At 49.5% G+C, this 12,095-nt stretch overlaps 1 protein-coding gene across 2 annotated transcripts in view; it reads left to right on the forward strand.

The window, feature by feature from the left end:
* The first annotated feature begins 1,843 nt into the window (after window positions 1-1,843).
* The window catches only part of GNA12 (G protein subunit alpha 12), a 73,314-nt gene continuing 63,062 nt past the window's right edge, over window positions 1,844-12,095 (forward strand). The window contains exon 1 of one of the 2 annotated variants that reach the window (XM_043454820.1): window positions 1,844-2,304. In XM_043454820.1, the coding sequence (XP_043310755.1) occupies window positions 1,960-2,304 (345 nt within the window). In that variant the 5' untranslated portion in view covers window positions 1,844-1,959. The remainder of the gene's footprint in view (window positions 2,305-12,095) is intronic. The other variant, XM_043454821.1, reaches the window with a different exon arrangement.

The following is a 12,095-nucleotide window of genomic DNA, read 5'->3' on the forward strand; positions in this document are numbered from 1 at the left end:
CCCCGCCCGCACACCGGCGCCCAGGTAATTTTCTCAGATCTATATTCCAGTTTATTCTCTTCATCTATTTCTTAATCTGCAACTTATCTACTAAGTACCTATTTAAGTCATTATATTTTTTATTTTTAGATGTTTCATTTGGTTCTTTTTCACACCTGCCCAAACATTTTTAATATTCTCTTATTGCTGCTGTTGGTGCTCAGCTGCTAAGTCATGTCCAATTCTTTGCGGCTCCATGGACTGCAGCACACCAGGCTCACTTACCCTTCACTGTCTCCCAGAGTTTTGTCAGATTCATGTCCGTTGACTTGGTGATGCTACCTAACCATCTCATCTCATCAAATCCCCAACTGAGTGTGTGCGTGCTAAATTGCTTCAGTTGTGTTCAACTCTTTGGGACCCTATGGACCATAGCCTGTCAGGTTCCTCTGTCCATGGGATTCTTCAGGTGAGAATACTGGAGTGGGTTGTGATTTTCTTCTCCAGGGGATCTTCCCAACCCAGGGATCCAACCCACTGTCTCTTATGTCTCCTGCATTGGAGGGCAGGTTCTTTAATGCTAGCACCACCTGGGAAGTTCACCCCAACTGGGTACCATAAGCTAAAGACAACCAATTACGAACAGCTAACTAGACTTTAAGCTGTAGCCAATCAAACAATTTCTTTGCTTCCCACTTTCTATGTTTCCCCTGGCTCCCTTCTGCAGAGTGCCCCCCACTGGGTTGACACAGCCCTATTAGAATCGACTTTTGCTCAAATCCTCTCAATTTTTTTTTAATATGCCTTCATTTATTTTTTAACAAATCATGGCTCCCAAAGCCCACCAATCACCTGGAGATCAAGAAATACCTGAGCTCCTTCCTGGAGGTTTGACTCACAGTAGCTCTGGGACAGGTAAGAATTAGTAATAAGATCAGCTAACAGTTAGCAAGAACTTGCCTGGGTCCAGCCACGGTGCTAAGTGCTTTACAAGTTCAAGTTCTCAGCTTACATCTTCACAATCACCCGAGATAGTTGCTATTTAAGGACCCTATTTTATAGAGGAAGAAATTAAAGCTAAAAATGGAGGGCGGGGGCGGGGTGGGGGGCGAAGCTGCCTAAAATGTTATGTAACTAGTAATGGGTCGACAGGAGATTCCATCTCAGACCCAGCAATTCCAGGCCCCATCACTGTACTACATGGCTTTTTTGGGGTGGGTGGGCGCGTTCCTGGGGATTTTGATGATCAGCCTGTTGTGGAAAAAGCCGCCCCGAGGCCCACGACACTATTTAAAAGATGCCATCTGTTTGCAAAGTTTGGCCCATCCTCCTCCCCGCCACCCCCGCCCCCCCAGTGTTTCTGGAATGCATAACCTTCTCTCTAAACCTAAGACGAGCAGCTGGACGTCTTATCGACATTCCCCAGCTTTCGGGCAACGCCGAGCCCGCTTCGCGAGCGTCTGGGTCTCACAGGTTGACCCAGTCTGGGAACCCAAGACACACTCCCTCTGTACACCTGGCACTTCTGGTCCCGCCCCATTTCGCGACACCGCCAATCCTAAGCCAATTCTTCGTGATTGACGTGGCCCCAGAGCAGTTCTAATTGGCCATGTCGGGCCGCCGCTCCGCCCCCCCCCGACGACCCCGCCTCCCTTTCATTCTGAAAGAAAGAACCTCGGTCCCGGGAGCCCAATGAGAAGCGCCCCCACCCCAAAGGTCCCGCCTCTTTGGGCGCCGGCCCCGCCCCCAGGGCCGGGAGATGCCCGCCTTTCGGCGCGCCGCAGTCCAATCGGGAGGCGCGCCCGTCCGGACGGACGGCAGCCGGCCCAATCCCCGGGCCTCGGGCCGCGTCGTCCCGCCCCTCCGCCCGGCCGAGCGGCGGGCGAGAGCGGGCCTCGGGGCGGCGGCGGCGGCGGACGCGGCCTGAGGGAGCGGCCGGCTGCCGCCTCGCCCGCCGCGGGGTCCATGGCCTGAGCGGCCATGTCCGGCGTGGTGCGGACCCTCAGCCGCTGCCTGCTGCCGGCCGAGGCCGGCGGGGCCCGCGAGCGCAGGGCGGGCGGCGGCGGGGCCCGCGACGCGGAGCGCGAAGCGCGGCGGCGCAGCCGGGACATCGACGCGGGGCTGGCCCGCGAGCGGCGCGCCGTGCGGCGCCTCGTCAAGATCCTGCTGCTGGGCGCGGGCGAGAGCGGCAAGTCCACCTTCCTCAAGCAGATGCGCATCATCCACGGCCGCGAGTTCGACCAGAAGGCGCTGCTCGAGTTCCGCGACACCATCTTCGACAACATCCTCAAGGTGCGCGCTCCCCGCCCGCACACCTGCGCCCAGGTGCGCGCCTGCGCGGCCCCCGGGCCTCGGCGCCCGGGCGGGGACCCCGGCCCCGGCCGCCCGCGGCCCCCAGCTTCTGGGGCGCCGGCCGGGGATGCGCGCCGCGTCTCCCTGACGGCCCGGGGGCCTTCGCCTCTGCTCTCCTGGGGTGGGGGGTTCGGGGGCTCTTGAAAGGGGAAAGCCGGACTCCTTGTGGGGCGTCGGAGGGGCGAGGGCTTCAGAAGCGGGGAGGGCCTTTCGTGGGCTCGGGGTGCCATCCTTGCCCCGCCTTCCCAGTTCAGTTCAGAAGAGCGGTGTAGACGGGGCAGGAAACCGCCGCAAGTCTCTCATTTTAGACTGTTTATTAGGAAAATTTCCAACATATATATAGCGTAGAGAAAAATAGGAGGAACAGTGAGTCCCCAGGCCCCCTCCTCAGAACTTGAGCAATGTCGATGGGTCAGGGCCCCTCCTGGTTTCACCTGTTGCCCCACCCCCACCCCACCCCGTTGATTTTGAAGCAAATCCCAGACATTGTGTAGGTTCGTTAGAAAAGGTTTGTTGACAGAGCTCAGACAAGCATCCGGTGGTTGTGTTTGTTTTTTTCTTTTTTTTAATAGTGTTTTATCAAACTAAAAAGTAAAAATTCAATATGGTCAGATATCCAGCCTGTATGCAGATATCCTACATTACCACAGAAGTGTTGTGTTTGTATGAGGATGTAAGTTAAATCCTTGCCTTACAGTTATTAAGACATCTCACAGGTGGTGTTTCATCTCTAGGTGCTTCTGTCCCTTGCTGCATTTTTATCGATTGCTATCCGTTTGGGGGGGAGGGGGGGAGTGTACAGTTGACCAAGTTTCCCGTTCTAGTTTGTGTTCTGTGTGAGCCTGTACTCAAGGCCCCGAAGGAATTCTGAAGAAAACTGATGACAAAGGGAAAGTAGTCTCTCCTGTGCCTAGAATAGGTCATTTCCTTTTTTTTTTTTCCCTCATAGTTTCTTACTCTACCCTCTTTTTGCCCCTCGGCCTACCGGTTCCCCGGCCCATTTTGGGAAAACCAAATCACAGGTATGAGGAAAGTTGTCTCAAAACAGAGGTAGAGGGAAACTCGTCCCAGAATCCTCCCTGGAGACGCCGGGCTCTAAATTTAGCAGAGAACTGTAGAACCAACCCATTGGCACACATCTTTCACTTCACCCACGAGGACACTCCGGGCCTTGGGGATGAGTGACTCCAAACCGAGCCCTGGAACCCGGGGCTCCACGCCTCCAGGCCCGCATCAGTGATCTCGCACCAGTGTTCCCACGTGATGGATTTGTTAGTAAAACTTCTCTTGTGGATAGAAATAGCTCTTTTAGGGTCCTGCCGGGAAGAGAGTCATTTGAATGATAAAACATGCCTCTCCTTTTCACCTCTTTCAAAAGCCTCTCTGTGAGTCAGAGCTCTGGCCCAATACTTCATAAACTTTAAAGGCTAGGTGCCCAATATGATTCAGGGGATTAACTGTGTTTAAAATTCTCCTCATCTTCTGGGGTAAAGTGCACTTGATTGTCTTTGTCACAGAGCTTGATTTTACTTCTGTGGTTCCTCAGACCTCTGAACCAAGTAGGTTATAAGATTTGGCTGATCGACTCCCGGTTTCTCTCGGGAGGCAGAGAAACTGCTTAGAAACATAGAATCTTAAAATCTGAATCGGTGTGTTAAGTGTCTTTTAGAAAACTCAGCTTTAGCTTTTCCCACTACATATAAACACTAACTTTTACTGACTTCCTTATCAACAAGAAACAAGATTTGTTAAGCAGTATCCTGTTTTCCTTGTCAAGTTTTTTTCTAATTGTAGTTCCACATTAAACTCACTTCATCTGTTTTGACCATTTCAGTAAGTAGTTAGCAATTCATCTTTCACTCTAAAACCAGTAATTACCACTACCTCCCCCCCATTTTTATTTGGACAGATCACATTGTGAAGGGACTTTTTAAATAAATTGCTTTGTAGAGGCTCTAGTAGCAGATATTTGAATGATAACTCTTCAGAATAATATTTGTGTCTACAAATAGAGTTCATGTTAGCAGGCTATTTTTAAGGCACTAGCCATGTGCTGGGCCTTCTCATATATGGCTTTTAATTTTCATAATGCTTCAAATGGCATTGTCCATTTAGCCAGTGGGGAAACTGAAAACAGAGTTTGAAGTCTACATGAATTTGGGTACCTAATTAACAGGTGGCAGAGCTGGGAACTGAATCCTGTCTTTTTTAAATTAAACTTTTAATACTGAGATAATTGCAGCGTCCCGTCAATAATAGAGAGCTCCTGCATAACCCTTTAACCAGCTCCCCGAAATGGTGAGGTTTTGTAGAACCAGTACAATAATAGCACAGCCGAGAAACCGATGTTGAGAAAGGGAAGATGCAGAACGTTCCCATCACAGTAAATCTTCCTCATGTTGTCTGTTCTAGCCACTGCCACCCTTCACCTTCTCCCTGACCTGGCAACAACTGATCTTTTCTCCAATTCTGTGATTTCATTATTTCAAGAATATGATATAAATGGAATCTTGCAAGACGTGACCTTTTGGAATTGTCTTTTATCACTCAGCATAATTCCCTAGAGTTGGTGTGCGTCCACAAGTTATAGTCTCTGCCTTTTGATTGCTATGGATAAAGAACCCGCCTGCCAGTGCAGGAGACACAGGAGATACCGGTTCGATGCCTGTGTCAGAAAGATCGCCTGGAGAAGGAAATGACAATCCACTCCAGTATTCTTGCCTGGGAGATCCCATGGACAGAGGGGCCTGGCGGGCTACAGTCCACAGGGGTTGCAAAGAGTCAGACACGAATGAGCAGGCCCGCATTCATGGTGAGGATTTACCACCATTCACCATTTGACCATCTGCCCTTTGGAGGACATTTGGGTTGTTTCCAGTTTCTGCCTATTATGAATAAATCTTCTGTGGACATTCGTATACATGTTTTTTGTAAGCATAAATTTTCATGTATCTGGGATAAATGCCCAAGAGTGCAGTTGCTCAGCTGTGTGGTAGTTGCATGTTTAGTTTTATAAGAAACTGCCAAACCGTTTCTGAACTGGCCGGGTTGTTTCGTGTCCCCACCAGCAGTGTGTGAGAGACTGAGCCAGTTCTTCTGCACCCTTGCCAGCGTTTGGTGTTGTGGTTACTTCTTGTTTCCGCCGCTGTAATAGGTGTGTGAGGGCTGTATAGCTGTCGTTTTAATTTGCGTTTCCCTGCTGGCTAACGGTGTTGAACACCTTTCGTGTGCTCGTTTGCCTCTGTGTATTCTCTCTGGTGAAATGTCTCTTCGTGCTTTTTTGTCATTGGTGTTTACTCGCCCCATTGTGTCCGACTCTTTTGTGACCGGATGGACTGTAGCCCGCCAGGCTCCTCTGTCCATGGGATTTCCCAGGCAGGAATACTCAAATGGGCTGCCATTTCCTCCTCCGGGGGTCTTTCCAACCCAGAGATGGAACCTGCATTTCTTGCATTGGTAGGCAGATTCTTTACTGCTGAGCCACCGTTTTGTAATTAGGTTACTTGTTTCTTTATGGTTGAGTTTTGAGAGTTCTTTTTGTATTCTGGATACTACTCCTTTGTGAAATATGTGGTTTGTAAAGTTTCTCCCAGTCTGTAGCTTGTCCTTTCATCCTTTTTAACAAGGTCTGGGGCTTCCCTGGTGACTCAGAGGTTAAAGCGTCTGCCTCCACTGCGGGAGACCCGGGTTCGATCCCTGGGTTGGGAAGATCTCCTGGAGAAGGAAATGGTAACCCACTCCAGTATTCTTGCCTGGAGAATCCCATGGACAGAGGAGCCTGGCAGGCTACAGTCCACGGGGTCGTAAAGATTCGGACACGACTGAGCGACTTCACTTTCTTTTCCTTTCTTTCTTCACAGAGTAAAAGGGATCCCCTGGTGGCTCAGTCAGTAAAGAGTCTGTCTGCAGTGCAGGAGACCTGGGTTCAATCCCTGGGTTGGGAAGATCCCCTGGAGGAGGAAATGACAACCCACTCCAGTAGTCTTGTCTGGAGAGTTCCATGGACAGAGGAGCCTGGTGGGCTACAGTCCATGGGGTCGCCAAAAAGTCGGCCATGACTGAGTGACTAACACTTACACTTTTCACAGAGTAAAAGCTTTTAATTTTCATGAGGTCCAGCTTATCAATTTTTCCCATTTATGGATCATGCTTTTGGTGTCAAGTCTAAGAACTCTTTGCCTAACCCTAGGTCCCAAAGATTTTCTCCTTTTTTTTTTTTAAATTTTGTAATTGTACATTTTACTTTTAAGTCCCTGATCCATTTTGAGTTAATTTTGGTATAAGATTGAGGTTTAGATTGAGGTTTTTTTGCTCTTTGTTCTTTTCTCTGTGGATGTTCAGTTGTTCTGGGATTGTCTGTTGATAAGACTGTCTGTCCCTCCTCCACTGAGTTGCTTTTGCTCCCCTGTGAAAAATCACATAGGCATTTTGTGTGGGTCTGTTTCTGGGTTTTCCGTTCTATCCCATTGATCTGTGTAGCGCCTCTTCTCCCAGCATCACTCCATGCTGATGGCAGTAGCTGTATAGAAGACTGAATATCAAAACGATTTCTCTCACCTCATTTTTTTCAAGATTGTTTGAGCTGTTCCAGGATGTGTGCCTTTCCTATAATTCTGGAGTAAGCTTTCCTATGTCTATTAAAAAAAAAACAACAATAAAACCTTGCTGTGATTTTTATCGCATTTGCATTGAACCATGCATCAGTTCGGGGAGAATTGACACGTCTCCTGTATTGAGTCTTTCAATTAATGAACATGTTACGTCCTCATTTATTTAGGTTGTCTTTGATTTTTTTTCATCAGTGTTTTGCACTTATCGACAGACATGTCCTATACATGTTTTGTTAACCTTTATACTTAAGTATTTCATTTTCTTTAGAGCTGTTGTAAGTGATACTGTGCTTTTCAATTTCCACATGCTCACTGTTAGTATATAGAGTAGGATTGATTTTCGTCTCAATTGTGTGTCCCGTGACTTGTTAAATACACTTAGTGATTCTAAGAGCTTTTTATTTGGAATTTTCCATGTAGATCTGCAAGTTATCTGCAAATAGGGGTACTTATTTCTTCTTTCCCTATCGGTATGCCTTTATTTCTTTTTCTTGCCTTACTGCAGTGGCTAGAACTTCAAAAGAGGTAAGGGTAGTCATAGCTTCCATTTCTTTCCTGATATTGGTGATTTGTGTCTTCTCTTTATTTTTGTCAGTCTTCTGTCTAGAGGCTTATCACTTTTACCAATTCATTTTTCCTCCAAAGAACCAGCTTTTTGCCATTGATTTTTCTTCTGTTTCCAACCTCATTTATTTCTGCTTTTTAGTATTTTTTTCTTCTACTTCCTTTGATTTTATTTCGCCCTTTTTTAAAATTTTCTTGTACAGATTTAGATTATTTGAGACTGCTCCTCTCTGCTAATGTAAACATTTTAAGTGCTATACATGTCTCCCTCAGCACTGCGTTAGCTGTATCCACGTAGTCTGATATGTGGTTTTTTAATTTTTATTCAGTTTCATGTGTATTTTTCCTCTTTTGGGGATAGCTTCTTCGGCCCACAAGTTGTTTAGAAGTGTGTTAGTTTCCAAGAGTTTGGAGATTTTCCTGTCAGCTTTCTGTCCTGATCTCTGTGACTCCGTAATGGTCAGAGAACGTGCCTTGGATGGTTTCGGCTCTTGTAAGTTTGTCGAGGTGCATTTTATGACCCAGAACTTGGTCTGTCCTGGTGCACGTTCTGCCGGCGCGTGTCGGTGAGCAGCCCGCGGGTCCCTGGGAGCGCAGCGTGCGCTGCGGTGTGGAGTTTTCTGCGCGTGTTGGTGGCTCGGTTGGCTGATGCGCTGTTGAACTCTGGATCGTTGCTGATGTTTCTTTTTAGTGGTTCTGTCCTTGCAGAGAGTGAGGCGTGCAAGTCGCGAGCTGTCGTTGTCCGTTTCTCTTTTAGTTCTGTTGGTTTTTGCGTCCTGTGTTTTGAGACTCTCTTGTGTGGTGTGTAGACATTTAGGATTGCTGTGTCCTCCTGGTGGACTGGTCTTCCTGTTGTGTAAGGGCCCTCTTGGTCTCCAGTAATTTTCTTCGCTCCGCAGTCTGCTTCAGCAGCTGTTTTAACGTAGCCACTCTCTTTAATGAATGCTCTCATGGTATGTGTTTTCCAACCTTTTGCTTGTGTTGCTTGATCATGACTGACTCTTTGTGACCCCATGGACTGTAGCCCGCCAGGCTTCTTTGTCCATGGGATTCTCCAGGCAAGAATACTAGAGTGGGTTGCCGTTTCCTGCTCCAGGGGATCTTCCAACCCAGGGATCGAACCCGCATCTCTTGCAGCTCCTGCATTGGCAGGTGGATTCTTTACCACTAGCACCACCCGGGAAGCCCTTCCGTCCTTTAAACCTACCCTTTTATATTTTGGGTTTTGTTTTGCCGTTTCTTGCCTTCCTGTGAGTTATTTAAATATGTGTTAGGATTCCGTCCTAGTTGATTTTTGAGTGTATCAGTTTTGTATTGCTATTGCTTTCTTGGTGGTTGCTCTAAGCTTACAATATGCACATGTAGCTTACCCTAGTCTACTGGACTCTGCTCTACAGCCGTAAGTGAAGTGTGGAAACTTCATTCCCGTTTAGATCCCTCTGCCCTCCCCCTTGTAGGATATCTGTCTTCTTAAGTGTTTCTTGTACTTTGGGTACCTCATCAGATGGTTTTACTTCATCAGGTATGATTGAAGAAACTCGCGAGAAGTAGAGTTTGTTATATTTACACTTGTTTTTACCTGTTGTGTGTTCTTGCCTTGCTGAAGTCTCCTAAGCCTTCTCCTGTTACCCTCTCCTTTCTGTTTGGAGAAATTTCCTTTAGCCATTCTGTAAGCGTGGATTTGCCTGCAACAAAGTCTCTCAGCTTTCTTTGTCCAAGAATGTCTCTATTTCACCTTTAATCTTGAAGAATGTCTTTGCGGCAATTGGATTCACAGCTGACACTTATTTTCTTGGTACTTGAAAAATTTGCCACATTCTTCTGGCTTCCATGGTTTCAGATGAGAAGTCAAGTCTTTCAGGTTGCTGTTCCCCTGTCGGTACACGCCTCACGACTCTCCAGACCATTTTAAGATTTTTTCTTTGTCTCTGGTTTCCAGAAGTTTAACTATGATTTGTCTGGACATAGGTTCTTTCAGCTTATTGTATTTAGGGTATGCTCAGCTTCTTAGGGCTTCCCTGGTGGCTCAGTGGGTAAAGAATCTTTCTGCAATGCAGGAGACCCGGGTTTGATCCCCGGGCTGGGAAAATCCCCTGAAGAAGGAAATGGCAACCCACTCCAGTATTCTTGTCTGGAGAATCCCATAAACACAGGAGCCTGGTGGACTACAGTCCATGGGGTGATGAAGAGTTGGACACGATCAGTTGGAGCGACTGATGCTTCCAGCTGCTTGAATCTGTATATTTATGTCTTTTGCCAAAATTGGGTTGTTTATCATCATTATTTCTTCACATACTTTTGCAGTCTTGCTGTTTTTTCCCCTTCCCTCTGGGACTGTGGGGATAGGTGTGTTAGCCCTCATTCCTGACCACCAGGTCCCTGAGGCCCTTCTGCCCTGTGGAGTGGGGTTCTGACCTCACCTCTCCCTAGACCTGGCTGACACCAGGGAAGTGGGGGTCAGTAATGGCCATCGGCCCAGCTCCCCACGGGAACTGGTTGGGGTGGAAGCTTAGCTCCCTACCAGCACTGCCCTGAGCGGGCGGGGATCAGAGCACCTCCTGGGTGTCTCGGCAGGGCCGGGGGGTGAGGTCCCGCCTTGGCCCCACCAGCCACTCTTCCTGGTGGCTGCCTGGAATGTTCGCCTGGTTCCCAGGAACTGGAAGGGGATGTGGAAGGTCGCTTCCCTCTCAACCTCACTGAAACCCCCAAGGAGGACGTATGCAGTTTTTCTGTTGGTTTCTGCCTGGAGTCAAGTGGGTGTCTTCTGCTGTAAGACTACCCTCTTCCTGGCCCTCTGTCCGGTCACGTGGCTGCCCATGGAGCTCTCCCCATCTGCCTCTTAGCTTTTCCAGCTTGGAGGCGCCTGCAGCTCCCTGTCCTGGATGGGTGGGGACAGTCGGGACACCTGGGGCTCCCTGCTGCGTCCCTCCTCAAGTCTGGGGCCCCAGGCAGCCTGCCGCCTCCTTCCCACCCTCTTTCCTGTGTTTGATTTCTTGTGTCGCATCTAGAGTGTTTCTTGCGTGTAATGGAGAGGGCCTGAGGGGAGCAGAGTGTCTCTGTCTTGGCCGAGCCGGAGTCTGCATCCTCCTGGTCTTCCGATGCCAGGCTCAGGGCTCTTCCTTGGCATCACAGCTGTGCCTGAATTTGGTCCCTGTTCCCATGCTACGGGGCAGTGGATGATCTGAACCTACTAGTTGCTTTGACTTCTGTAAATACTACACGTAAGACTTCCTAATCTTTCTTGTTATTTTTATAATCTTTAAGATGCCAATCTGTCACTTCCCAAGTGGGCTGTCCTAAAAGTTCACGTCATTAGTGTTTCAGAAACTGTGCAGGCACGCCTCTGGTGCTGGTGCGTGCCTCGGTGAGTGTGTGGACGCCCCAGACCAGCATGGCTTTATGTCACCGTGCTTTCCACCCCCGCATCTGTGACTTCAGGAGCTGTTTTTAACTGCTAGCTTTCACGTGCAGCTAGAGGTGAATACAGTGTGTTAGCTGTGTGAAGATCCTTTGTTCCGTGGCCTGGGAATCACACACAGAAAGACGTGGGCATATCATTGAACTGCGCAGAGTGGACCTTTCTTGTATATTTATGTATTGATAGTTTTAAAACCTTCTGAAGAAGGGGGTTATTAGAACCTGTGGTCTTTTGTTGGCACTGATACAGGAGAATCCGGTTCAGCCAGTGGTTTGGGCTGTGTCGAGGGTGTGTGCCCCGCGCTGGTGGGAAGGGAACGTCCAGTGTTCGCGGCCCCCATCCTGCAGGCCCCCTTGAGAGCTGGGGAGGCGGTGCGCTCGTGACTGGCGTGGAGTCCGAGGCACAGGTGGGAGGCGGCCCCGCGGTGAACAGGGCAGGTGAACTCCGGCTGCGGTGTCGGGAAAGCCTGCCACGGAGGCGTGATGTGAGCGGCCCCTGAGAGCCCTGCGGGGTCCCCGCAGCGGGAGAGCTCACCGCCGAGGCTGTCCGCGAGCGCTCCGTGTGTCCGTGGGTCAAGAGGGGGCTCTGGGAAGGCGAGCTGGTAAAGCACGCGTGTGGCAGCGAGACAGAACCTGCTGGTGCCGAGGACGGTCACGAGGCTGGCTCGCTGGAGACCTGGGGTCCCGCGGTGGCTGGGCGCTAAGCCTTCTTGCTGGAGAACTCCTGTGTGTGCATACAGCTTCAGGGAGCCCTCTGCACGCGGCAGGTCCCGGTCCTGGGTCGGCGTTTGCTCTGTGGACGGCAGGTTAAGAACTTCTGCTGTAGACTGCATACCAAGGGTACATTAAGCTTTGTAAATCTTTTCTCTTTATTTCTATTATTAGAAGGTCTGCTGTGTCATCTTTACCTTTCTGTTCGGGCCGATGGGACTCTGAAGAAGCCTCCACTGCTCTCCTGTGTTTTTAAGCTCTTCGAAACTCCGGGCCTGCAGTGCCTGCCTCCCGGCTTTAGAAGCACCCCTCGGGCTTGCAGCTGCAGCGGGTCCGTGTGAGAGCAGGGGCACGGATGTGCGTCTGGGCTCTGGGGGAGCAGGTGGTTTATTGCTCTGTTGGCAGACTGCGCTTAAGTAAGGACGTTTACTGCTGCGTGTGGACACACATGGTTGGTCCTTT

Source organism: Cervus canadensis, chromosome 32, assembly GCF_019320065.1.
Source record: "Cervus canadensis isolate Bull #8, Minnesota chromosome 32, ASM1932006v1, whole genome shotgun sequence".
Taxonomy (NCBI): Eukaryota; Metazoa; Chordata; class Mammalia; order Artiodactyla; family Cervidae; genus Cervus; species Cervus canadensis.